Source organism: Salmo trutta, chromosome 15 (assembly GCF_901001165.1).
Source record: "Salmo trutta chromosome 15, fSalTru1.1, whole genome shotgun sequence".
Taxonomy (NCBI): domain Eukaryota; kingdom Metazoa; phylum Chordata; class Actinopteri; order Salmoniformes; family Salmonidae; genus Salmo; species Salmo trutta.
Window position 1 is genome coordinate 49,504,684 of NC_042971.1, and position 27,531 is coordinate 49,532,214.

The following is a 27,531-nucleotide window of genomic DNA, read 5'->3' on the forward strand; positions in this document are numbered from 1 at the left end:
TAGGCAAGTTAGCTCCTTGAACCTGCTTTGTAGTATACCCCTTAGTAATCTCTCATGGAGAGACCAAATTAGGTAATATTTTTGTTCTGAGTTAACCCCTCAGAGGTGGCCCCTCAACATAAACAGTGCAAGAGTCAGTGAGTGTAGAGAGGAATAGGATTCTTTCCCTTCGCCCACAGGTTTTTCTCATCTTTCTTCTACACCAAACCCAGCATCACAACCACAGCAGCCACCCACAGATGCATTCGAGAGCTCACACCAACATCTACCCTCCGCCCACGAGCACCCGCAGTTACCAACACCTCCACACAAACACACAGTCGTCCCTCACCTTCCCTCCAATCCTCCTTCACAATATGAAAGATCTAGGTTATTTTACTCTCTCCACTGTTAATTTATTTATTTAAAAAATTCTTTACTGTTAAATCATTATAAACACGTTAGTCAAAATATTTATTTTCATCAGTGCAGTTTGGTGCTACTGCACATTGAAGTTTTAAAGTTGAAAGTTTGATGTTAGACAAGAAGCCATTTGAGTGTTGCTTACATCACCTACTTTTTAATGTCAGGGAACTGTGAGGCATTTTAATGAATACATTTCTACATTGTCCTTAAGCACCACTGTTCACACAGTGAAGCCAATAGACCACAGGTCTCACCAGCTTGTGCTGGACTCTCTTTGTTGGGATCTTCTAAGAACTTGCAATGGGTCAGAAGCATAAATAGTGAATAAGAACTAAAAAGGGCATTCCAAACCATATTTAAACTGAATTGAAAGCCAGAAAACTAATACAAATGAAGAGTTTATTTCCAAAGCGCCATATCCACAAATGTTTAGCATTTGTGTTTTTTCATCAGAAATAATTGCTTATGAGTACTTTTGTGTGTGTAAAATATTACTGTTTTCAGATTCTTAATTAATATATATTTTTTTTATCCACTGTTTAGCTGGAATGGAATGTTCGTATCCTGTATATTTGACAGTGATATGTAGTTGTCTCACCTAGTTGTTTTAAAATGAATGCACTTACTGTAAGTCACTCTGGATAAGAGCATCTACTAAATGACTGACAAAAGAATATTGACGTCACAAATGTAGCATTTGTACATTTCTTTATTAAAAATGTAGTTATTTGTTACATTTGACTGTGTAAAACCTAGCAGTGCTACTTATTTCTCTGAGAGTGAGGCAGATATATAGCATTTTGCAAAAAAAACATGATTATTTGTCTCTCTGAAATGAAACCATCAAGTGATTTTAAACAAATACATGTCTGTCATTGAACAACCCCATGCCATGATTAGATAGTGAAAAACCACACCGATCTCTATAATAAGTTCTTTAAACAATAAAAGCTAATTTACCAACATTTCAGAAACTTGATATATAAACTCAGCAAAAAAAAGAAACTGACCTTTTTCAGGACTCTGTCATTCAAAGATAATTCGTAAAAATCCAAATAACTTCACAGATCTTCATTGTAAAGGGTTTAAACACTGTTTCCCATGCTTGTTAAATGAACCATAAACAATTAATGAACATGCACCTGTGGAACGATCGTTAAGACACTAACAGCTTACAGACGGTAGGCAATTAAGGTCACAGTTATGAAAACCTAGGACACTAAAGAGGCCTTTCTACTGACTCTGAAAAACATCAAAAGAAAGATGCCCAGGGTCCCTGCTCATCTGCGTGAACATGCCTTAGGCATGCTGCAAGGAGGCATGAGGACTGCAATAAATTGCAATGTCCGTACTGTGAGACGCCTAAGACAGCGCTACAGGGAGACAGGACGGACAGCTGATCGTCCTCGCAGTGGCAGACCACGTGTAACAACACCTGCACAGGATCGGTACATTCGAACATCACACCTGCGGGACAGGTACAGGATGGCAACAACAACTGCCTGAGTTACACCAGGAACACACAATCCCTCCATCAGTGCTCAGACTGTCCGCAAAAGGCTGAGAGAGGCTGGACTGAGGGCTTGTAGGCCTGTTGTAAGTGTCACGCCCTGACCTGAGAGAGCCGTTTTTCTCTGTTTAGTTAGGTTGGGGTGTATATGGGGTGGGCATTCTATGTATTTATATTTCTATGTTTTGGCCAGGTATGGTTTCCAACCAGAGGCAGCTGTCTATCGTTGTCTCTGATTGGGAACCATACTTAGGCAGCCTTTTCCCACCTGTGTTTTGTGGGTAGTTGTTTTCTGTTTTGTATTCGTTACCTGACGGAACTGTTGGCTTTTCGTTTTGTTTCTTTGGCTCTAGTGTTTCATTGTTTAATAAATATCATGAACACGTACCACGCTGTGCTTTGGTCCCCTTCCTCCAACGACGGCCGTAACAGAACTACCCACCAAAAACGGACCAAGCAGCATGCCCAGGAGGAGCAGGGATCCTGGGCTTGGGAGAAGAGAGAATGGAGGACGTCCTGGACCTGGGAGGAGGTAACGGCAGGGGATAAGACCCTGCGATGGAAGCAGGTGAAGACAGCGCAAGCGGAACGGAGATGCTATGAGGAGCTAGCCCAATGACGGAAGCCCGAGAGGCAGCGCCCAAAACATTTTTGGGAGGGGCACACGGGGAGATTGGCGAAGTCGGGGTTGAGACCTGAGCCAACTCCCCGTGCTTACCGGGGGGAGCGAGTGACCGAGCAAGCACCGTGTTATGCGGGGATGCGCACTGTGTCGCCAGTGCGCAGCTACAGCCCGGTGCGCTCGGTGCAAGCTTCACACAGTTGCCGTGCTAGAGTTGGCAGTCAGCCTGGAAGAAGTGTGCCGGCTCAGCGTTCCTGGTCTCCAGTGCGTCTCTTCGGCCCAGGTTATCCTGCACCAGCTCTACGCACGGTACCCCCCGTTCACCAGCACAAACCAGTTCATCCTGTGCCAGCGCTCCGCCCTTGCTGGGCTAAAGTAAACATCCAGCCAGGATGGGGTGTGCCAGCCCTAAGCTCCAGACCTCCAGTGCGCCTCCACGGCCCGGTATACCCTGTGCCTGCTCTGCGCACCCAGTCTCCTCTGCGTCTCCCCAATCCGGTGAGACCGGTTCCAGCTCCACGTAGGAAGCCTCCAGTGATGATCTATGGTCCGGAGCCTCCAGTGATAATCCATGGCACGAAGCCTCCAGTGATAATCCATGATCCGGAGCCTCCAGTGAGAATCCATGGCACGAAGCCTCCATTGATGATCCATGGCCCGGAGCCTGTAGGGATGATCCATGGCACGAAGCCTCCAGTGATAATCCATGGCCTGGAGCCTGTAGGGATAATGCATGGCAAGAAGCCTGTAGGGATGATCCATGGCCCGGAGCCTGTAGAGATGATCCATGGCACGAAGCCTCCAGTGATAATCCATGGCCCGGAGCCTCCAGTGATGTTCCATGGCACAAAGCCTCCAGTGATGATCCATGGCGCGGAACCTGTAGTGATGATCCATGGCACGGAGCCTGCAGCGACGGTCTGGTTCCTCCGGCAACACAGAAGTGGGGGGATCAGCGGGCGGAGTGGGGGCTACGCCCCGAACCAGAGCCGCCGCCAAGTATAGATGCCCACCCGGACCCTCCCCTATAGGTTCAGGTTTGCGGCCGGGAGTCCGCAACTTTGGGGGCGGGGGTACTGTCACGCCCTGACCTGAGAGAGCCGTTTTTCTCTGTTTAGTTAGGTCGGGGTGTGATATGGGGTGGGCATTCTATGTATTTATATTTCTATGTTTTGGCCAGGTATGGTTTCCAACCAGAGGCAGCTGTCTATCGTTGTCTCTGATTGGGAACCATACTTAGGCAGCCTTTTCCCACCTGTGTTTTGTGGGTAGTTGTTTTCTGTTTTGTATTCGTTACCTGATGGAACTGTTGGCATTTCGTTTTGTTTCTTTGGCTCTAGTGTTTCATTGTTTAATAAATATCATGAACACGTGCCACGCTGCGCTTAGGTCCCCTTCCTCCAACGACAGCCGTAACAGTAAGGCAGGTCCTCACCAGACATCACCGGCAACAACGTCGCCTATGGGCACAAACCCACCATCGCTGGACCAGACAGGACTGGCAAAAAGTGCTCTTAACTGACGAGTCGCGGTTTTGTCTCACCAGGGGTGATGGGCGGATTCGTGTTTATCGTTGAAGGAATGAGCATTACACCGAGGGCTGTACTCAGGAGCGGGATCGATTTGGAGGTGGAGGGTCAGTCATGGTCTGGGGCGGTGTCACAGCATCATCGGACTGAGCTTGTTGTACCAGAAAAAGTACCAGAAAAATAAAATTATGTATGAAATGTATGCATTCACTACTGTAAGTCGCTCTGGATAAGAGCGTCTGCTAAATGACTAAAATGTAATGTAAAAAATGTTGTCATTGCAGGCAATCTCAACACTGTGCATTACAGGGAAGACATCCTCCTCCCTCATGTGGTACCCTTCCTGCAGGCTCATCCTGACATGACCCTCCAGCATGACAATGGCACCAGCCATACTGCTCGTTCTGTGCGTGATTTCCTGCAATGCAGGAATGTCAGTGTTCTGCCATGGCCAGCGAAGAGCCCGGATCTCAATCCCTTTGAGCATGTCTGGGACCTGTTGGATCGGAGGGTGAGGGCTATGGCCATTCTCCCCCAGAAATGTCTGGGAACTTGCAGGTTCCTTGGTGGAAGAGTGGGGTAACATCTCAGCAAGAACTGGCAAATCTGGTGCAGTCCATGGTGAGGAGATGCACTGCAGTACTTAATGCAGCTTGTGGCCACACCAGATACTGACTGTTACTTCTGATTTTGACCCCCCTTTGTTCAGGGACACATTATTCCATTTCTGTTAGTCACAAGTCTGTGGAACTTGTTCAGTTTATGTCTCAGTTGTTGAATCTTGTTATGTTCATACAAATATGTACACATGTTAAGTTTGCTGAAAATAAACGCAGTTGGCTGTCACGACTTCCGCCGAAGTTGGTGCCTCTCCTTGTTTGGGTGGCGTTCGGCGGTCGACGTCACTGGCTTTCTAGCAGCCACTGATCTACGTTTCATTGTCCATTTGTTTTGTCTTGATTGTACACACCTGGTTTCAATTACATTACTATTTATTCCCTATTTAACCCTCTGGTTTCAACATGGTTTTGTGCGTGTTTGTTCGTTGTTAACATTTTTACTTTTTTTTTGTTTTTACATTTTAGTCATTTAGCAGACGCTCTTATCCAGAGCAACTTACAGTAGTGAATGCATACATTTCACACATAGTTTTTTATTTATTTGTACTTTTATTTTTTTGTACTTTTGTACTTTTTTGTAAGTATTCGTTATTTCTGAGAGCTGGAGTATTTTCCCTGCGTGGAATTATTTTGTTGTTTATTCGAGTAAAGTACGTTTTTTTACTCAGTTCTGTGTCCTGCTCCTGACTCCGTCCTACCCGCTGCACACTGACACTTGACAGAAACACGCACCTAAATATGGAGTCAGCAGGTACACCCAGTCCTCCGTTACCGGTGGAGGAGCGCGTCCAGCAGCACGCGACAATGCTCCAAAATCTTGGCACAGCCATGGAGCGATGGGAGAGAGAGGGTTTTCCCACACCCCCATCCACTTCACCCCAACCCACACCGCTGTCCACCCCTCCGTCACCTGGACCCAGTGGGATTCGGCTCTCGCTCCCGAGGGCATATGATGGGACGGCTGCTGGGTGTCAGGGGTTCCTGCTCCAGTTGAAGCTCTACCTGGCGACCGTCCACCCGGCTCCCTCGGGACACGAGAACGTGTCCGCCCTCATCTCCTGTTTGTCGGGGAGAGCACTTGAGTGGGCCAACGCCGTATGGGGGAGAGAAGGTGCAGTGTTGGTCCACTATGAGGATTTCACCCGCCGCTTCCGGGCGGTCTTCGATCATCCACCTGAGGGGAGAGCGGCGGGGAAACGTTTGTTCCATCTTAGACAGGGGATGAGGAGCGCACAGGACTTTGCACTGGACTTCAGGACCCTGGCAGCCAGCACGGGATGGAATGAAAGGGCCCTGATCGACCATTACCGATGGAGTCTACGTGAGGACATTCGTCGGGAGCTGGCATGCAGGGACACCACTCTTACCCTCGACCAGCTGGTGGATTTATCCATCTGGCTGGATAACCTGTTGGATGTCCGGATCGGGGCCCGTCCATTCCATCCCCCAGCACCTCTGACCCTACACCTATGGACCCCGGAGGTGCTGCTCTGAGGGTGACCGGAGGGGGGGGGCCGTTTCCTGCACCACATGTGGCCGCAGAGGGCACACTGCTGGTTGGTGCTGGGGAGGTTCCCCAGGTAGCGGCTCCCATTACCTGGGCTCTGTACGTGGACGCGGACATCATGCGGGCGTTACGTACAGAGCCCTCTCCCACCCAGTGTCCAGTTGGGCATCTGTACGTTCCGTCTGTCCGCGATCGTTTGATCTGTTGGGCCCACACGTCCCCCTCCTCTGGTCATCCTGGCATCGGTCGGACAGTGCGCTGTCTTAGTGGGAAGTACTGGTGGCCCACTTTAGCTAAGGACGTGAGGGTTTATGTTTCCTCCTGCTCAGTGTGCGCCCAGTGCAAGGCACCTAGACACCTGCCCAGAGGGAAATTACAACCCCTACCTGTTCCACAACGGCCGTGGTCACACCTATCGGTGGAATTCGTGATGGATCTTCCTCCGTCACAGGGAAACACCACGATCCTGGTCGTTGTGAATCGGTTTTCTAAGTCCTGCCGTCTCCTTCCTTTGCCCGGTCTCCCTACGGCTCTACAGACTGCGGAGGCCCTGTTCACCCACGTCTTCCGGCACTACGGGGTGCCTGAGGATATAGTTTCTGATTGGGGTCGCCAGTTCCTGTCTAGGGTCTGGAGGGTGTTTATGGAATGCCTGGGGGTCTCGGTCAGCCTCACATCAGGTTTTCACCCCGAGAGTAACGGGCAGGTGGAGAGAGTTAACCAGGATGTGGGTAGGTTTCTGCGGTCCTTTTGCCAGGACCGGCCAGGGGAGTGGGCAGCTTTCATCCCCTGGGCAGAGATGGCCCAAAACTCCCTCCGCCACTCCTCCACTAACCTATCTCCTTTTCAGTGTGTACTAGGTTATCAGCCGGTCCTGGCACCGTGGCATCAGAGCCAGATCGAGGCACCTGCAGTGGATGAATGGTTTCGGCGCTCGGAGGAGACATGGGACGCTGCCCATGTGCACCTGCAACGGGCCATCAGGCGGCAGAAGGCGAGTGCCGACCGCCACCGCAGTGAGGCACCGGGGGACCGGTGTTTGTGGGGCCATTTAAAGTCTTGAGGAGACTAAACGAGGTTTGTTATAGGTTACAGCTCCACCCTGATTACCGTATTAACCCCTCGTTCCATGTGTCTCTCCTCAGGCCGGTGGTGGCTGGTCCGCTCCAGGAGTCTGAGGTGCGGGAGGTTCCTCCGCCCCCTCTGGACATCGAGGGTGCCCCGGCGTATACTGTTTGAGCCTTCATGGACTCAAGGCGTCGGGCGAGTGCCCTTCCGTACCTTGTGGAGTGGGAGGGGTACGGTCCGGAGGAGAGATGCTGGGTGCCGGTGAAGGACATCCTGGACCCTTCCTTACTGCATGAATTTCACAGTCTCCACCCGGATCGTCCTGCGCCTCATCTTCCGTGTCATCCCCGCGGCCGGTGTCGGGGGGGGGGGGGCGGGGTACTGTCACGACTTCCGCCGAAGTTGGTGCCTCTCCTTGTTCGGGCGGCGTTTGGCGGTCGACGTCACCGGCTTTCTAGCCGCCACCGATCTACGTTTCATTGTCCATTTGTTTTGTCTTGATTGTACACACCTGGTTTCAATTACATTATTATTTATACCCTATTTAACCCTCTGGTTCCCACATGGTTTTGTGCGTGTTTGTTCGTTGTTAAGTGTTCGCTATTTCTGTGAGCTGGAGTATTTTCCCTGTGTCGTGACGTTGTATTAGTTAATGTGACGACTGTTGCTCATTGAATGATTAACTGTTTTTAATTGCGTGCTTAAATGAATCATTCAATGAATAGGAAAATTAGTTTTATTGAGTTTCTATTTCCCAAATTAACTCAAAGAGTATCAGAATATCGATTTTACAACAGTCGCTAAATTAATCAACCTCTAGTCTCATGTCTGAACGTCGCATAATCCGGGAATCTGCACGAACCCGGGCTTCACCAATGAGTTTACCACACCAATCTTAGTTGATTATTTATTTATTAGCAAGCTAAAAATATGATAAAAATACACATACACAAAACACAGTCTAGGCCAGGGGTGTCAAACGTCCGGCCCGCGGGCCGGATCAGGCCCACAAAGGGGTTTAATCCGGCCCGCGAGATGATTTTGTAAAGTATAAAAATTAGCTGCAATTTTTCAATAAAAGAAACTGCTTTTCCAATTGCGTCCACTGGATGGCGCAATAGCAATTGTGTTAAGCAAGCAAACTGTTTATACCGGAGCAGAGCAAGTAGGTCAAGCAAGTGCAGCCAGTCCGGATGAGCTACTTTGTTTTGCCCGCGATATTTATTACGGCTTCTACTTTTAACATTATGTGCTTTGGCACCCTCATTGCCCCAATATGTCTCTGTCAAAAAAGAGAAAAGTGGACGCAGAGTGCAGAGTGTTCCAAGAAAAATGGTCATCCTCCTATTTATTCACGGAATTGAATGGGAAAGCTGTATGTTTGGTGTGTTCACAGCATGTTGCAGTGCTGAAAGAGTATATCCTTCGTCGCCACTATGTGAGTCTTCATGTCGACAAATATGACAACTTTCAAGGACAGCGGAGAAGAGAGAAGGTGAATGAACTGTTGGCGGGTCTGAAGAAACAGCAGTCTGTGTTTACTCACAGCCGAGACATCAGTGACGCTGCAGTGAAAGCTAGCTACCTCATTGCTAATGAAATCGCAGTGGCTTCAAAACCATTTAGTGAGGGTGAAATTGTAAAAACATGCATGATGAAGGCAGTGGAGATTGTGTGCCCTGAAAAGTGCCAGGCTTTTGCAAATATCAGCCTGACAAGAAACACAGTTGCAGACAGGATTTCCGATCTTTCAGTGGATTTGGACAGCCAGTTGAAGCAAAAAGTAGTCATTTATTGGGTTTTCAGTTGCAATTGATGAAAGCACGGACATTACAGATGTTGCACAGTTGGCCATTTTCATCCGCGGAGTTGATGACACATTGACCGTCTCCGAGGAGTTTGTGGAGTTGGTGCCGATGACAGATACAACGACAGCAGCTGATATTTTCACCGCACTTGTCGGCACGCTGGACAGGGTCGGAGTGGACTGGTCCCGCGCTGTCGGCCTGGCTACAGATGGTGCGCCCTCAATGATCGGGAAAAAAGCAGGCGTTGTGACAAAGTTCAGAGAGAAAGTGCAATCTGCAAATGGAGGACATGATTTTTGGACTTTTCACTGTATTTTGCACCAGGAGGCTTTGTGTTGCAAGTCATTAAAGATGGATAACGTCATGAAGGTGGTCATCCAAACTGTTAATTTCATCCGATCCAGAAGCCTGAATCACCGTCAGTTTGACAGCCTTCTCAGAGAGAAAGACCACATCTATGGCCTGCCATACCACACTGAGGTAAGATGGTTAAGCCGAGGTGCTGTGCTTAGGCGTTTCTTTGATTTACGAGAAGAAATTTAACAGTTCATGGAAGAAAAGGGCAAACCAGTGTTAGAATTTCATTCCGCAGAATGGATGCAGGACCTTGCATTTATGGTGGATGTTACAGAGCACCTGAATAACTTGAACAAACAGCTGCAAGGGCGCAACAAAGTCGTCACGCAGTATTATGACAGCATACGTTCTTTCAAGTTGAAGCTGTCATTGTGGGAGACGCAACTCGCCGGTGGTGATGCAGCTCACTTCCCCTGTCTGAAAAATGTGTGCGCGACCCAACACGTGGCAGACATGAAGCGGTTCAAAGATAAAATAACGGGACTGTTACGGGAGTTTGAGCAACGCTTTCAGATTTTTGGTGAACTGGAGAAAGACTTCAACGTTTTTTGCTCGCCATTCACCGTGAATCCCTCTGATCTGCCCGTCAGCATCCAACTTGAAATAATAGACTTGCAGTGTGACTCGGATATGAAGGGCAAATTTGCCGCAGCTGGCTTGGACACATTTTATCAGAATCTCTTGCCAGGTTACCCCAACTTGACAGCCCTCGCTGCAAAACTGTTGTGCATGTTTGGAACCACATATCTTTGTGAGCAAGTTTTCTCTGTAATGAGCATAAATAAAACAAATCTGCGCTCAAGGCTCACGCACAAGCACTTGAATCACATCCTGAAGTTGGCTGCCACTCAGGATGTGACGCCTGATATTGATGCGCTGGTGAAAGCTAAAAGATGCCAGGTATCAGGAGTCAAATAAACTATGCAACCCCACTTAAAGTGCTGCATGAGACACCCTGACATAGTTCTGTGATCTGTGATATACTTCTGTGAATCACTGAGGCATTGTGTGTTCTTTTTCTTTAGAATTTTCAAATAAACTTGAGGTGTTTTATGATTAATAGTGATGTTGTGCTTGTACTATTGTGGACACACTGTCCTCAGGCTCCAGCTTTATGTTTTATGTTGATCGTATTAAAACAAAGAAAACAATCTGAAGTTGTTGTTTTTAAGTTATATATATACCATGATTTTACCGGTCCGGCCCACTTGGGAATAGATTTTCCTCCATGTGGCCCCTGAGCTAAAATGAGTTTGACACCCCTGGTCTAGGCTATTGATTAGGACTTAGTATAACGGGCCAACACACTGTGGTGCGTGTTACCCAAAATGGGGAGTTCAAAGAGAGAGAAACAAAGAAAGTACACAAGAGAAATATACACTTGGATTCATTTGTAAGCTATGCTTATTTAAACCTAACCTTGCCCTGAACTGCCGCTCTTATGGGTCAGAATATAATGATGTAATTACGTGTTGGAGATCTCAGATGGGCGTCCCACGTGGCTCGTTTAGGCTTCTCAAGGACGCACTGCTCCGACGCAACTCTCTGATTGTCCTCACGATGTCAGTGTCCTTCTTGGCTTGGTGGTCTGATTTCTTCCCTTTTCTCTGTGGTGTCGTCTGAGGACATACAGCTCTGTAGCTCAGAGCTCACAGTGTATGAATGAAATAGCGTAGATACCACAATTCGATGAAGAGTGGAGGCTAGGTGGTTCGGCTTGAATTCACCCGCTTAGACACAGCTATTCATCCGTAGCTTAGGTAGAAAAAGATTTCTTTGTCTTCAAACTTTGTGTTGCGTTTTGGGGTTCGTTGACCATTTAGACCTTCGCTGCAGCTTACGGTCTCTTTTAGTCTAATGTTAATTCTCCAATCTTCTGTCTTATACCCTCGGGTCAGAAGTGGGCGTAACCGCCTTTAGGGCAGTTCTCTGGGCGTACCAAGTTAAGGGACAAGGCCTAGATTTTACTCAAATCCAATTTTAGACACTATCTTCACATCTCATCTTTACCAAAACATTCTCTTTGATTTGGATATTTTCCACACAACATACAATGTATAAACATCAGGCATATACTGGGAAAACTCTTAAAGGTACAATGTTTTCATAATAACGTCATCTGTTAACCTTTAATAATAAAACAAAACTTACATACATTTCCATATTCCATCTCTCGTCATGACCACCATTGTGGCTGACGGAAACCATTGTTCCAAAGTCCCTTTATTGCATGTTTAATGTTCTGAGGCCAGTTCTCCATAGTGAGGACAAAGGATTTTCTCTGTGTCCTAAGATTTATCCTGGGCGTGAGGGGTCATAAAACCCCCACATCCTCATACCCCTAGCTCTCTCCTCCTCTGTTGGGGGTTGAGAGAGACCCTGTAGAATTGTGGTCTCCTGTAACCTGACCTGATCAGGACAGTCATGACACCTGCGTGGAATTATTTGGTGGTTTATTCGAGTAAAGTATGTTTTTTTTACTCAGTTCTGTGTCCTGCGCCTGACTCCGTTTTACCCGCTGCACACTAACACTTGACATTGGCAGTGAGAGGACGTTTCTTTTTTTGCTGAGTTTAGCATTTTGGAATGAAACTCTTCAATTTGAAGTGTAAAAGCGCAGAAAAAACTGTGCTGAATTCAGAATACCCCAAAAGTTTTCCATAACAGGGAAATGGTTAACAGAGTAAGGGGTTTTCCTTTCCTGTCACGTTACAGGACACATTGGTCATAGCACCAATGCAATGGAACCTTGTCATTGTAATACTGAAACCTGTTGAAACAAGCATAAATGTAAAGTCATTCTCACAACATCCTGTAATGGGAAATGGTTTGAACATTTCTACAAACTTTGTGGTAAATGCTCCTTTTTCTCAAACTCTTGTTCAATGATAAGGTTAGTGTTGAGTAAGATGAGTACCTTCTGGCTTCATTTGAAACCAAAACAGTTCATTTGAGTAGACAGGAAGTGTTTTGTATAGGTTACTGGTTTGTTTTTCTCTTCATGGTTGTTGGTACAATAGCAGGAAGAATATATTCTTGTTAAATGCATGTATGTCTCAGGTTGTTTCACAACAGCAAAGAAAACTGAAAATTATTCTAATGTTCAAATGACCAGATCCTTACTCTATTAAAAAAGTGTTTGAATGAAAAAGGTTATATATTCTTCTGTCTGTGTAAATACAGTATACAAGGTGTCCATAACAGCAAGCCTTGCTCATATTGTAATGCTTAGAGCACTGCTTGAGTTGGCTTCCTCCACCTCCACAAGCAATTCTCTGAAATTCTCTCATAAGAATGTGATCTGGTGCCATGGCACAAACCCAGATAAAACTTCAAAGGCTGAGCCCATTATATCCCTGAGAATAGTGTGCTCATAATATGATAATATTAATCTTTAAATTAGAGTTAGGGTTATCCTGCCCATTGCTGAAACATTTACCCGATAATTGTTACAGAGACACAAAGATCAAACCCCCAAGACATGCTATAGCTCTCACCATTACCGATAACAGGGAAGGTTAGCATTCTTTGGGGGGTTTGATATTTATGCCTCTGTAACTTTCTCACTCATTATTATTCATGAGTTATTCATGATTATCCATAATCATGGTAGCATCCATAATAGAAGTGTTCTAAAACATTCTATTCTTGGGCACAACATAATCTGAAACACTACCAAAACAAACTGCAAATACATCCAACAAGTTTGTTGAGTCACAAGCTTGATGTAGTCATTGTGTGCTATGAATATGGGACCAAATACTAAACATTTGACTACTTTAATAAAAATATAAGAGACTTTGTCTAAATACTTATGACTAGATACATAAAGTGCTTTCATTCCTGAGCAGCTTTTCATTTCTAAACAGCTTTGGCTGTAACTAATGGGGATTCTAATAAACTACTAATACTATTATATGTGAAAATACCCTCAAATAAAAGGTGACATTTTGTACTGTCGCCTCAAAATCTCAGCCAATGTCACTCAGAGTAAGAATGCAATAAGCAGCTCTAATCTTGAATAGATCATTCCATTTCTCTCTCTCTCTCTCTCTCTCTCTCTCTCTCTCTGTGTGTGTGTCTCTCTTCCTCCCTCTCGCTCTCTGTCTCTCTCTCTGTGTGTGTGTGTCTCTCTTCCCCCCCCCTCTCTCTCTCTCTCTCTGTGTGTGTCTCTCTTCCTCCCTCTCTCTCTCTCTCTCTCTCTCCGTCTCTCTCTCTTCCTCCCTCTCTCTCTTTTCTTTCTCTCTGTCATATTTATACTGACAGTTGAGTGAGACAGCTGAGACATTTTGAGTTCCTTGTGTGTGTGTGCGCCAGAGTCTCACCTCTGTATCTGGGGGCACTACATCTTACATTAGTGTGACTGCTTTGTGAGAAATGGCATACAGCCTATGGGTTGCCTTACTCATGCTCCCGGTTCTGGTGCACTCTCAAAGTGGAGAAGAATTGGTTGACAATGGTGAGCTGCCATTCCTCTTTAAGAGTTCTATTTAAATGATTCACTGATTTAATCCTGAAGTCTAAGTGCATTATTTTTGTCCAACACAGTGATGGTGCAACAGTAACTGTTCATTCTCATTCTGTACCTAAATGTATTTGACAAAAGGTTTGCTGCTGTTGACCCCATCCAAACCACTGAAATTGTTTTGTTTTGTTTCCTTTCCTTTCCCTTCTAGAACCCAGAATACTCTGCACCTCTCATCTCAGTGTCTCGGCAGCAAACAGCCTAACCTGCCACCTTGATGATGACACCGATGATGATGATGAAATGGAGGACATAAAAGCCATGAGTCTTTGGTAATAAACCTCCTAGAAGACCACTGAACATCAGTTGTGTTAGTTAGGAGCTTATACAACACAAAGGACAAATATCATGGATGGAAGAACACCCTTACTGCATATTCAGATATCCCGATGTGTAAAATCCTCAAATGGATTAAGAAATGATTTATTGGTAATGTGATTTTATTAACATGTTTACAGCTACACAGATTACAAAAAGCAACGCTGTTTGAAAGAGAAGGGGAATAATGTCACATTTACGGACCTGGACACTCTGAAATCGTATAATCTCACCGTTCAAATAAAACGAGGTGGCACATTTTGGAAAACAATGAGTTTGGAAAAAATAAGTAAGTTATCATAATTTCATACCTTCTCACCCTATGGTTTGAACGAAAGTAACATGAGGCATTTTTACATGACACCTATCAATTGATAGCCCTTAGTTGGCACTTGCATCAATTGCCCTTAACACTTATCCTGTCTTTCTTGTCAATCATTATGTTTCAGTTAAACCCAGGAGTCCTTGGGTGGTGAATGCCACATTTGTGAGGAGCTCCAACCGGGCTCTTATATACATTGGGAATCCATACCTGCAGGATTACCTGAAACCCAGCAATCAACTGTTCCAACTTCGCATCTGGAGTGTCAAAAATACTCTGGTACAATCGCCAAAAGCCGATTTTTCTTGGATTTGTGGATGCAAAAGCTTAATTATATTACCATCATTTCCATATCATTGAATCAGAATAGGCAGAATCTACCACACACTCAAAACTGATTAGTGAAGGTGCAGGAGGCAAAATGCAAAACTGGAGAAAGAGGAAAAAGTCTCTGCACACTTCCAGACAGATTTATTTTAATAGAGGCTAAGCTTTCGTTCAGTCGACCTTCATCAGAGAATATCATTCACTTGAGGCTGTTCTGAGGGCAAAAGGGGGTGCAACTAAATATTAGGAAGGTGTCTTATTGTCTTGTTCTTCTTTTACGGTGTACCCTGTTCAAAGGTTAAAAACATAACCTATCAGCCTCTGATCATCGAGGGGGACGACTACCTCCATAAGAACACAGAGTATCATGTCAAGGTTCGAGCCAAGCCAAGCGGGGGGTACTTTGATGGCAGCTGGAGTGAGTGGAGCACCTCTATCAGTTTCAGCACCAACACAGGTAAAAAAGGACTTGTATCTAAAAAGCATAGCATGATATCTGGACTGTGCAGTTAGGTGGAAGTGATAGAGCAAGGTACAGGAAATGTGAGTCACATGCATCATCTCTCTCCCACTTCCCTACAGAGACAGACGTGCAGGTGCTTTCCTATTTTCTCATTGTGCCCATTGCTGCTCTGCTGTTGGTTACTTTGGCAGTTGGTCTTTTCTGGGGGAAACAGTGAGTATCAAATTGATCTCCTTTTCCTCTGCACATCATATTTTGTGTGTGTGTGTGTGTGCATGTCCTCCATGTCATCCTCTGGATGTCTCTCTGTCTTCACAGAATACATTCCTTCATATGGCCAAGCATTCCACATCCCAAACACACACTTCTCCAGATCGCCCAGACCTATGAGCCAATGAAGGTAAGTCCTCTGATATGCACTAGACAGTGAACGATAATGGCCATAATAAGTTATGAGGATATTGTTTAATTCCGTCTCTTTCCTTTGACCCAGCAGGGCCCACCTGTGAGCTTTAACCCCGAGGTGTTCAGTGACCTCAACATCCAGCTGGTGGAGCCGGACAAGGAGCAAGACCTTACCTCCCTACCCCCTGACTCCGACTCCCATCGACTCGCTGAGGTCAAAGATCAATGCCTCATTCAAGAGCGTGATGGGGATACGACGTCCTGCCATACCACCAGTAGTGGAGGGTCGGAGACCATACTGCTTAGGTGTGAGTCCCCAGGAGTGCACCTCAACGGTGGGGCGGGGAGCAGTGGGAACAGTGGCTCCACCGTGGGGATCCTGGATCTGAGGAGTGAATTTGAGAGCGTGGAGACAGACAACACTGATAGTAACATTGGTCCTGAGGGGCTAGGTGCTACTCAGCAAGGAGGCAAGGATGAGGCTTATGTCACCATGTCTAGTTTCTATCAGATCCAGTGAGAGAGAGATGGAGAGACAGACAGACAAAGAGGGAGAGAGACAGACAGACGGAATTATCTATTCAAGATGAATTATAGCTGCTTATTACATTCTTACTCTGAGTGACTTTGGCTGCTTTTATTTGAAGTCTATTTAATTCACCGTGACTCAAACTGACTATCCACTGACTCCCAGTATCACAAGAGACTAGCAGAACTCAATGCACATGTTATTTACAAATGATAGGAGACAGAACAGGAATCATTCTCATTGTGTTTGTTTGGTTTTGAGTTATTAATCTGTTGTTAGTTGCTAAGAAACAAGACAAGGGAGGACTTAAACAACTTGAAATACAACGCTGCACCTCCCTTATTATCCTTTCTGTGTTTGCACATCCCATACTATATTAACCCCGTCGGTATACTGACACCTTGGCGTTATACATACTGCTGCTTCATATCACAGAGATACTCTTTACCATGACAACAGCTGCTAAACAAACCTAGGGCTCTATTCAATCCGTATTGCGGAAGTTCAATGTTACAGCATGAATGAAATATTAAGGCAATGTTCCTGCGTTATCGGAGACTGCATTCATGGTAAATGTTGCATATGTTGGCTCAATCGGAAATTACCCTTTCATTTCTATTGCGCAATATGTAACGCTTCAGTGATACGGATTGAATAGAGCCCCTAGAATGTCAATTCCTCAGGGTTAAACCCTTCTACACATTCTATACATAATTTAATCACAGTTTGTGTTTGTTTGTCATTATGTTTAAAAAAAATTGCACATAAGTGATTGTATTTCCTGCACAGTTACCGGTATGTTATTTTTTTTACACTGACTTGGATGTATTATACTATACTATGTAATATCATATATTATAGTTTTCAATGCAGAACGCTTTATTATTTTCTTGAACACTTTGTGAGACTTTAGCAGAGCATTAAACATAAAGTCATCATCGGCAAGTTACTGCTTTGTTTTTATTTTACTGTACAAAATCTGTACCGATCCGGTATTTGTATATTTTAATCTGACAAATGTGACAGCATTATCTGTGTAGAAATGACCATGTTGTTACATTTTGTGTTTAACATTTTTATTAAACAGGTTCATTCCACAAACAAATGCAGTTGTATCATTTACTCTGCATTCATCATCTCCTGAAATGAATGTACTTTGATTTATCAGTCTTTATGATTTCCCGTGTCTTTATAAAGATGTATCTAACATTGGAACTGTGGACCACAGATGTCCAGATACATCACATTTCAATTTCTACAATACAGAATATTGGTTGTTTCTGGAGAGAGTGACTGTATAATTAAAATACATCTTTTCACATAGCACTAAATATTTACAAGTCATTCATAATCATATCATTGGGGCATTATTAATATTCGTTTGTCAACATGATTTCCATAATGAAATATTTGTTTAAGGCACCTTGAAAAACTGTCCATCAAAAATCATCATAAAGTTATCAACTTAAAACTCACAATTTCCATGCATTTTTCATCATGAGAATGAAATAGACATCACTATCGATGGAGGCGCTGACTCCGCAGTAGTAGTTGAGAAACTCCTCCATGGTGACCTGCAGAAGGGAAGGATGTCAGACAGACAGCGCTTACTGAACCAGTCCACACCATCAGTGTCAGATAGAGACAGAAACTCAACATAACCCTGATAAGGCTGAACACTGAAAAACAGAGGTGAATGGGACAGACAATGTTGTGGGAGAGTTGAGTGTCACAACCTTTTGTTTCCCTCATCAATACTTGTTCTTCAGTGCAGATTCAGACATTTTCAGCTAACATCTAAATGCTTAGTTAATCTTGCGACTAATCTTGCGACTATATCTAACCAGAGACAAAACAAAACCTTGACATCTGCTGGCTGACAGTGAGAAACAGCTCCACCAAGCTACCAGTTCTACTAGAATTGTACTACTAAGAAACATACATGTTGCACTGTAACAGTTTGACAGCTTTGAGAAATAGGCCTAAAGACACAAAATGGCTAAGAGCAGTGTAAACACCTTGAGGACAGCCCTAAAGAATTGAAAGTAGAGAGTTACACCCCACTAAACTACGGCATCTAGAAAACAAGTGAAAATATATACCATGACATCTTCCATGGTAACACTATATTTAGTAGATGGTTTATCGATGTTTAGTAGATGTTGAATAATTGTCACATTTCAAATAACTATCAACTAACCCTAACTAACCCTTACCTTAACTCTTATCCTAACCCTAAACTTAACCCTAACCCTTACCCTAACCCTCATTCTAAGTCTAACCGTAACCTTAGCAAGCAGTTGCTTATCAACATATAGTTTGTTGATAATGTGACCATCTGTAGATCATGACTATCCAAATAAAATGTGACCTCTGCCGTCCATATCCCAGGATTAAGTGCTCTTTAGTCTTTACCCTAAACATTGACTCAAGAAGACATTAGTTAATAAGTTTCCAGGCACTTTTCATCATAATAATGAAGTAGATATTCATATCAATGGAGGATCTCACGCCTGTATAGCAATTCATACTCTTCTTGTGTGACCTAATATGTTCCAGAAATAAGACATGATATGACACAGTTTAAGATGGTTCCACAGATTTGCAGTATTGTAAATGTCAGGAGCCTAAGAAATGTCTCACGCGTCCAGATAATCTCATTCATATCTGACTGAATAATGTACGTAAGTTTAGCAGTATAGGTTTACACTTCAGTAGATGTGGATGATAGTAAGACCCAGAGGAGGCTGATGGGAGGAGCTATAGGAGGATGGGTTCATTGTAATGGTTTGAATGGAATAAATGCAACGTTATCAAACACATCAAACATAATTTTAATTAAAAATAAAAATTATAATAATAATAAGTAAGATATACATGGCAGAGGCTTAATCAAGCTAGTCATCTTGATTACTTTCTTATGTCATTCTCTCTGGTACCAAAAGTTTAAAAAGTGTTGATGGGGACAGAATGCGGTTGGACCATCAGATAACTGGCATATACATTACTCTTACAGAATTTCCACATGGCGAGGATATTGGAAATTTAATCAAAGTTTACTGGATTACAACTTGTTTTTAACTAGGACAGAAGAATTTATAACTGACTTTTCCGACGTAACACAGGTACAGCAGATCCCCTTATTATATGGGACACTTTTAAATGTGCCTTTAGAGGCCATGCAATTCAGTACTCATCTATAAAATAAAAGCAATTTAGGTCAAAAGAGTCCATATTAACACAGGAAATGGAAGGACTAACAGTACAGAGAGATAGCAATAAAAACTGTACCATAAGAGGCTCAGAGCAAGTTAGAGGAAAAATACAAAATAAATGGAGGAACTTATTCAAGAAAGATCAAGTGTAATATATTATAAAAATAAAGCGAACTGGATGGAATATGAAAAATAATTTGGTGCATTTTTCCCCAATCTTCAACATAAAAATGCTACCAAAATAAATGTACTGAAACTTGTTACAAATTATGGAGTCACTCATGATCCACTGAATGATATTTTGAAAGAGGAAGTAAAGTACTTTAAGCATATGTTTTCATTTCAGTCTCTTCCATCTCCACTAACCGAAGCTAATTCTATGGATTTTTTCCTATTAATAATATAAAATTAACATCTGTACAGAAAGACTCATGTGAAGGCCAAATTACAGAGGAGGAACTTCTTGATGCAATTAAAGTCTTTAAGTCCGGGAAAACTCCAGGGCTGGATGGCATACCTGGGGAGGAATACCAAACTTGTTTTGATATACTCAGAGGACCATTATTACCATGTTTTAACCACTCCTATATAAATGGTAGATTATCGGACACTCAACAAGGTCTGATTTCAGTATTACTGAAACAGGATCCAGGTGGTATATATAAAGCTCCAGTCCATTTAAAAAATTGGAGACCTCTTACACTTCAGTGTTGTGATGCAAAAATGATAGCTAAATGCTTAGCGCATAGAATTAAAAATGTTTTGTCAGATATTATTCATCCTAATCAGTTTTTTTTACATGGACGATACATTGGAGATAATATAAGACAAGTACTGGAAACAATAGAACACTATGAAATATCTGGGAAACCAGGCCTGGTTTTCATAGCTGACGTTGAGAAGGCTTTTGATAAAGTACAACTGCAGTTTATATATAAATGCCTGGAATATTTCAATTTTGGAGAATCTCTTATAAAATGGGTTAAAGTTATGTATAGTAACCCTAGGTGTAAAATATTAAATAATGGCTACATCTCAGAAAGTTTTAATCTGTCAAGAGGAGTAAAACAAGGTTGTCCACTATCGGCACACCTATTTATTATTGCCATTAAAATGTTTGCTGTTAAAATTAACAACAATAATATTAAGGGATTAGAAATCCATGGCTTAAAAACAAAGGTGTCATTGTACACTGATGATTAATGTTTTCTTTTAAATCTATAATTAGAATCCCTCCACAGCCTCTTAGAGGATCTAGATACTTTTTCTAACCTCTCTGGATTAAAACCAAATTCTGATAAGTGTACAATATTACGTATTGGATTACCGTGTAGTTTACCAATAAAATGGTATGACGGTGATGTGGACATACTCAGTATACATATCCCGAAATAAATAAATGATCTCACTCCAATAAATGTTTATAGAAAGTTAGCAAAAATAGATAAGATCTTGCTACCATGGAAAGGAAAATACCTGTCTATTTGTGGAAAAATCACACTGATTAACTCTTTAGTCATATCACATATTACCTATTTGCGTATGGTTTTGCCTACACCTAGCGACCTGTTTTTTAAATTATACGAGGAAAAATATTGAATTTTATTTGTAATGGCAAGTCAGACAAAATTAAAAGGGCCTATTTATATAATGAATATGAATTCTGAGGGCAGAAAGTGTTAAATAGTAAAGCATTAGACCTCTCACTAAAGGCATCTGTCATACAAAAGTTATACTTCAATCCAAAATGGTTCTCTAGTAATTAGTAAGAATGTCTCACCCCATGTTCAAGAATGGCCTTTTCCCCTTTATCCAGATTACAACCGCTTACTTTCAGTTATTTTAAAACGAAATCTCCAAAATATTGTTATTTTTTAAACAAGCCATAGAAAGTTGGTTGCAATTTCAGTTTAATCCACCTTAAAAGACAGAACAAATAATACAACAATGTTGTGGTTAAACTCAAATACACTAATTGATTAAAAAAAATGTAATTTTTCAATAACATTAAAAAAAAGAGTAAAATCTTTGTAAATTCTATCATAAATAGGACTGTGGAGTTATTTCATTTTTTTCCATTTTTTTTTTCTTCTTTGCAACTGCCTAGAAGGCCAGCATCCTGGAGTCGCCTCTTCACTGTTGACATTGAGACCGGTGTTTTGAGGATACTATTTAATGAAGCTACCAGTTGAGGACTTGTGAGACGTCTGTTTCTCAAACTAGACACTCTAATGTACTTGTCCTCTTGCTCAGTTGTGCACCGGGGCATCCCCCTCCTCTTTCTATTCTGGTTAGAGCCAGTTCACGCTGTTCTGTGATGGGAGTGGTACACAGCATTGGCAATTTCTCGCATGGAATAGCCTTCATTTCTCAGAACAAGAATAGACTGACAAGTTTCAGAAGAGTTTGAGCCTGTCATCAAATCCCACAAATGCTGATGCTCCAGTTATTCAACTAGTCTAAAGAAGGCCAGTTTTATTGCTTCTTTAATCAGGATTGTCAGGATAATCAGGATTGCTTCTTTAATCATAATTGCAAAAGGATTTTCTAATGATCAATTAGCCTTTTAAAATGATAAACTTGGATTAGCTAACACAACGTGCCATTGGAACACAAGAGTGATGGTTGCTGATAATGGGCCTCTGTACGTCTATGTAGATATTCCATGAAAAAAAATCTACCGTTTCCAGCTACAATAGTCTTTTACAACATTAACAATGTCTACACTGTATTTTCTGATCAATTTGATGTTATTTTAATGGACATTCAAAAACAAGGACATTTCTAAGTGACCCCAAACTTTGGAACAGTAGTGTTTATTTACCCCAATTACATTGATGGAAGCACCAATCAATCAGCAATATTAAAGCTGATCCACCCCCTAAAAAAAACAAAAAAATACAACAACAAAAAACATGAAAACCACATTTTACTCCGTTCCATTAATTCCATTCCATTCCACTCCGTTACAATGAGCCTGTGCTCCTATAGCTCCTCCCACCAGCCTCCTCTGATAAGACCACTATAACCTCTATCCAACATTTTCATATTTTACAACCCCAAGGCCTGAAAGTGACCAGGTCAGTATGGTGTGATGTTATCAGTATTACCTTTCCGTCCTTGTCGTAAGGAGAGTCGAAGCTGTCCAGGAATTTGCGGAATACTTGCTCCTCTGTCCACTCCCCGTTTTGATATTTGGGGTGGTACTTGGCGTTGTAAACCCCACTCAGATCTTCAATAGTGATTACCCCGTCACCAGTCTTATCCAGCTTCCTAAAGGCCTGCATGATCACCTCCTTCCTGGCATTGGACATCGGGGGCTGTGATCATAACCAGCACAACCAGAAATAATGGACAGAATTCACAGATTAAAAAAGTATTTGATCCCCTGCTGATTTTGTACGTTTGCCCACTGACAAAGAAATGATCAGTCTATAATTTTAATGGTAGGTTTATTTGAACAGTGAGAGACAGAATAACAACAACAAAAAATCTAGAAAAACGCATATCAAAAATGTTATAAATTGATTTGCATTTTAATGAGGGAAATAAGTATTTGACCCCCTCTCAATCAGAAAGATTTCTGGCTCCCAGGTGTCTTTTATACAGGTAACGAGCTGAGATTAGGAGCACACTCTAAAGGGGAGTGCTCCTAATCTCAGTTTGTTACCTGTATAAAAGACACATGTCCACAGAGCAATCAATCAATCAGATTCCAAACTCTCCACCATGGCCAAGACCAAGGAGCTCTCCAAGGATGTCAGGGACAAGATTGTAGACCTACACAAGGCTGGAATGGGCTACAAGACCATCGCCAAGCAGCTTGGTGAGAAGGTGACAACAGTTGGTGCGATTATTCGCAAATGGAAGAAACACAAAAGAACTGTCAATCTCCCTCGGCCTGGGGCTCCATGCAAGATCTCACCTCATGGAGTTGCAATGATCACGAGAACGGTGAGGAATCAGCCCAGACCTACACGGGAGGATCTTGTCAATGATCTCAAGGCAGCTGGGACCATAGTCGCCTAGAAAACAATTGGTAACACACTACGAGATGAAGGACTGAAATCCTACAGCGCCCGCAAGGTCCCCCTGCTCAAGAATACATAAACATGCCCGTCTGAAGTTTGCCAATTAACATCTGAATGACTCAGAGGACAACTGGTGAAAGTGTTGTGGTCAGATGAGACCAAAATGGAGCTATTTGACATCAACTCAACTCGCCGTGTTTGGAGGAGGAGGAATGCTGCCTATGACCCCAAGAACACCATCTCCACCGTCAAACATGGAGGTGGAAACATTATGCTTTGGGGGCGTTTTTCTGCTAAGGGGACAGGACAACTTCACTGCATCAAAGGGACGATGGACAGGGCCATGTACCGTCAAATCTTGGGTGAGAACCTCCTTCCCTCAGCCAGGGCATTGAAAATGGGTCGTGGATGGGTATTCCAGTATGACAATGACCCAAAACACACGGCCAAGGCAACAAAGGAGTGGCTCAAGAAGAAGCACATTAAGGTCCTGGAGTGGCCTAGCCAGTCTCCAGACCTTAATCCCATAAGGGAGCTGAAGGTTCGAGTTGCCAAACGTCAGCCTCGAAACCTTAATGAGAAGATCTGCAAAGAGGAGTGGGACAAAATCCCTCCTGAGATGTGTGCAAACCTGGTGGCCAACTACAATAAACGTCTGACCTCTGTGATTGCCAACAAGGGTTTTGCCACCAAGTACTAAGTCATGTTTTGCAGAGGGGTCAAATACTTATTTCCCTCATTAAAATGCAAATCATTTTATAACATTTTTGACCTGCGTTTTTCTGGATTTTTTTGTTGTCTCTCACTGTTCAAATAAACCTACCATTAAAATGATAGACTGCTAATTTCTTTGTCAGTGGGCAAACGTACAAAATCAGCAGGGGATCAAATACTTTTTTCCCTCACTGTAAGTATGATCAAATGTATCATGTAATTCAGAGGCTTACCCCTACCACTCATATTTACCCTGAGAGTGAGGAGAAATTCATCAAAGTCAATGAGTCCACTGTTGTCCCGGTCAAAACGTTGAAACATTGTCATGGCCTCATCTTTCTCAATGAGGACACCGTAGTCATTAAGCCCCTTCATAAACTCCTTCACATCCAATGTACGGTTGTTGTCATCATCCATGATCCTGAATGTTCTGACAGATAAACCATTGAAGACAAAAATATATATAAATAGGTGGCAGTTGAAGAAAATCATAAATCCTTTCTTGGAGTTTACGTTGTCAAAACAATCCTTGCATCTTAGAAGCCCATCTAAATCTGTCTTCTTGACACAGCCTTCTTGACAGGATTGCCTTTAGTACAATGTTTGATCAATCACTACTGCTACTGTATCAAACATTTTATGTTGATGACCTGGGCAATACATCACTTGATACAGAACCATTACCTGTGCCCTTCACATAAGAGTATACTGGTCTCTCTCTCACCTGCCCAGACCCTTGATGCCAGAAGAGCCTCGTGCGAGACACTGCATCCTCAGCCGATCCACAGGGTCTGTGCATACAGACAGCTGTTTTTTGGCGTTCACCGCCATCTCCCGATCATGTCGTGACGTTCCTGCCATGATACCTGCAGTCTGCAGGGAGGTAATACATTTGCATCGCTGATTTGCATGCATACAGTGTGATTTGATGCCGAAAACATTGACACATTTCAGTGATGTCTAGTACAGTTTTTGAGTGATGTTGTAGACAAAGATAAATTAAACATAATGCTAGGGCTGTGTGACAAAGCAGGGCCTGCTCTAGCCTTTTAGGGGCCTCAAGCAAGATTTGGTTGGGGGCCCTCCCACCTTGGTGCAAAACATTTTAGTGGCCCCCCTCAACAGCAGAGAGAAAAAAGTGCAATTCTAAACATTTTGCCATTGGGCTGAAACAAAATGTAGCAATTTCATAAAAAAATGTCATGCAATTGTACTCATTTTGCCATGGGGCAGACAGAAAAAAAATTCAGTTTCACAGCTAATTTCCTGTAATTCTATCCATTTTACCAATGGGGTGGAGAATTTATTTAGCAGTTTTAAAGCTAATTTCCTGTAATTATACACATTTTGCCATGACTTATGACATGTTATTATGATATCTGAGTGAGAATGACTAACAAAATCAATGGGGGCTCCCTGGAGGTCAGGGCCCTGGGCACGTGCCCTGCGTGCCTGGTCGGTATTTGGCCATGATTACTACAAGTTTAGATAGCTGGCTAGACTAACTACAAACCTAAAAATGGTTAGCTGACAAGGCTAATTGAGTGACGGTCAGTGACTGACATAAGAGAAAAACCGCTGAATGATGTTCAACCAAAATTCTAAATTGCACCTGGTGCATTATCCTATTCTTACTCTCAATAGTAAGTTGAGACCCCGACTGAGTCCCTAAAAGAAAAATGTATATATTTTTGGTGGGTTTGTGGCCCCCTAGAGGCCGGGGGCCCTAAGCAACTATTTCTGTCGCTTATGCCTGGAGCCAGCTCTGTGACACAGCCTTAGGGAACATGTGTCAAACTCATTCCACAGTAGGCTGAGTGTATGCAGGTTTTCGCTCCTCCCTTGCACTTGTTATTTTATTAGGATCCCCATTAGCTGTTGCGAAAGCCCATGAAACTGGGGTCCTCACAGAACATGACAAAAAAACAGAACATTAATTGATAAGAACAGCTCAAGGACATAACTACATAAATGTAAAAACGTCACAGATATCTTACATATCAATACATACACACGAAATATCTAGGTCAATTGATGAATTAAGGTCACTAAGGTTAATTAGTAAAGAGCTCCCCTCACCTGGTTGTCTAGGCCTTAGTTAAAAGGAAATAACTAAAACCTGCAGACACTTGGCCCTCCATGGAATAAGTTTGACACCCCTGCCCAAACACTTTTGTTCTACATATTTATATATGAACCTTCCAAAACGTTACGTCCTGCTGAACACGTCCCTGGCGCTTGCTAGCTGAACGGTCAACCTATCCTAGCAAATATCTTGCATTATGACCGTACTTACAATAAAGTCCGACTATATAGTTAGATAATTAGATTCCTAAATACCAAACACGTTATTTCGAGTTTGTTTGCTACTTTATCTGTAGAGGCGACAAACTTACCTTACAAATGTGTAAAGCAACCTGTAGCTAACTGTCAAACACAAACAAACATCAGCGGCCCCTCTCCCCACCTGCGTTAGTTTCCATAGAAATGCGGGCTTGCCTTCTCCCCTTGTTCCAGGTCGCCTACTGTAGATTATAGGCAGAGGGCTTGTTCCGAATGACTGACCTGCATCATAAATAACTGATCATTATTTGTAGATCAATCGGTCAGTCACAATTTCCCCATGATACATTACGGGTTTGACCCTCTCGAACACAGCCAGAGTTTCTAAACAAAGATACTAAACCATCATTGTTCTAGGCGCTGCAGTCATACCGAGGTCAGGGCAAGCCAGCCAACAAAGATAGAAATACAATGTTCCTTATTGTAATGTAAGGTTACTCAAGTGCACCATAAGTGCCACTGGTCCTAGCTGTACTTTGCCAGTCCTCTCCACAAAATATGATGAGCCGAATACATAATTTAACGATGCTTTAGTTTATTTCTTTGCACAACAGTGGTATAATACATGCTATTTTAGTCTAAATACTACATTTTAAAAAACGAGGACCAACACCAGGGTTTAATAAATTATAACATTCCAGCATCAGAGTACATGTGCAGGGAAAATTCCACCAAAATCAGTGTGAGGTTACCTATCAACATTATATATACAAAAGTATGTGGACACCCCTTCAAATTAGTGGATTCGTATATTTCATTGCTGACAGGCTATAAAATCAAGCACACAGCCATGCAATCTCAATAAACAAATATTGGCAGTAGAATGGCCTTACTGATGAGCTCAGTGACTTTCAACGTGGCACAGTCATACATAGGATGCCACCATTCCAACAAGTCAGTTTGTCAAATTTCT

At 43.0% G+C, this 27,531-nt stretch overlaps 2 protein-coding genes across 4 annotated transcripts; one reads left to right on the forward strand and one right to left on the reverse strand.

Annotated features, from left to right (window-relative positions):
- The first annotated feature begins 13,681 nt into the window (after positions 1-13,681).
- Positions 13,682-17,416, forward strand: LOC115149237 (interleukin-7 receptor subunit alpha). Of its 2 annotated transcripts, none has more exons than XM_029691911.1 (8): positions 13,682-13,885; positions 14,103-14,223; positions 14,410-14,558; positions 14,719-14,870; positions 15,216-15,375; positions 15,501-15,594; positions 15,700-15,781; positions 15,875-17,416. In XM_029691911.1, the coding sequence occupies exons 1-8, from the start codon at positions 13,804-13,806 to the stop codon at positions 16,304-16,306; spliced, it is 1,272 nt and encodes a 423-aa protein (XP_029547771.1). In that variant the 5' UTR covers positions 13,682-13,803; the 3' UTR covers positions 16,307-17,416. The 2 variants fall into 2 exon arrangements, with proteins under 2 accessions (XP_029547771.1, XP_029547772.1); XM_029691912.1 differs by having other exon boundaries at positions 13,683-13,885; positions 15,878-17,416.
- LOC115149238 (calcyphosin-like protein) lies at positions 17,375-26,894 on the reverse strand. Of its 2 annotated transcripts, none has more exons than XM_029691914.1 (5): positions 26,743-26,894; positions 25,000-25,148; positions 24,528-24,705; positions 22,641-22,850; positions 17,375-17,889 (listed from the first exon to the last, which is right to left on the reverse strand). In XM_029691914.1, exons 2-5 carry the CDS (start codon positions 25,134-25,136, stop codon positions 17,788-17,790), a joined length of 627 nt encoding a protein of 208 aa, XP_029547774.1. In that variant the 5' UTR covers positions 25,137-25,148; positions 26,743-26,894; the 3' UTR covers positions 17,375-17,787. The 2 variants fall into 2 exon arrangements, with proteins under 2 accessions (XP_029547774.1, XP_029547773.1); XM_029691913.1 differs by having other exon boundaries at positions 26,672-26,894.
- Positions 26,895-27,531: the final 637 nt, after the last annotated feature.

Excerpts from the sequence above, each read along its gene's own strand:
- LOC115149238 (XM_029691914.1), bottom strand. The coding sequence starts at position 25,136 with ATGGCAGGAACGTCACGACATGATCGGGAGATGGCGGTGAACGCCAAA. Across the intron at positions 24,706-24,999 it reads GGCATCAAGGGTCTGGGCAG|AACATTCAGGATCATGGATG; the intron begins GTGAGAGAGAGA and ends TTTATCTGTCAG. Across the intron at positions 17,890-22,640 it reads CTTACGACAAGGACGGAAAG|GTCACCATGGAGGAGTTTCT; the intron begins GTAATACTGATA and ends TCCCTTCTGCAG.
- LOC115149237 (XM_029691911.1), top strand. The coding sequence starts at position 13,804 with ATGGCATACAGCCTATGGGTTGCCTTACTCATGCTCCCGGTTCTGGTG. Across the intron at positions 13,886-14,102 it reads AGAAGAATTGGTTGACAATG|AACCCAGAATACTCTGCACC; the intron begins GTGAGCTGCCAT and ends TTTCCCTTCTAG. Across the intron at positions 14,559-14,718 it reads AATGAGTTTGGAAAAAATAA|TTAAACCCAGGAGTCCTTGG; the intron begins GTAAGTTATCAT and ends ATTATGTTTCAG.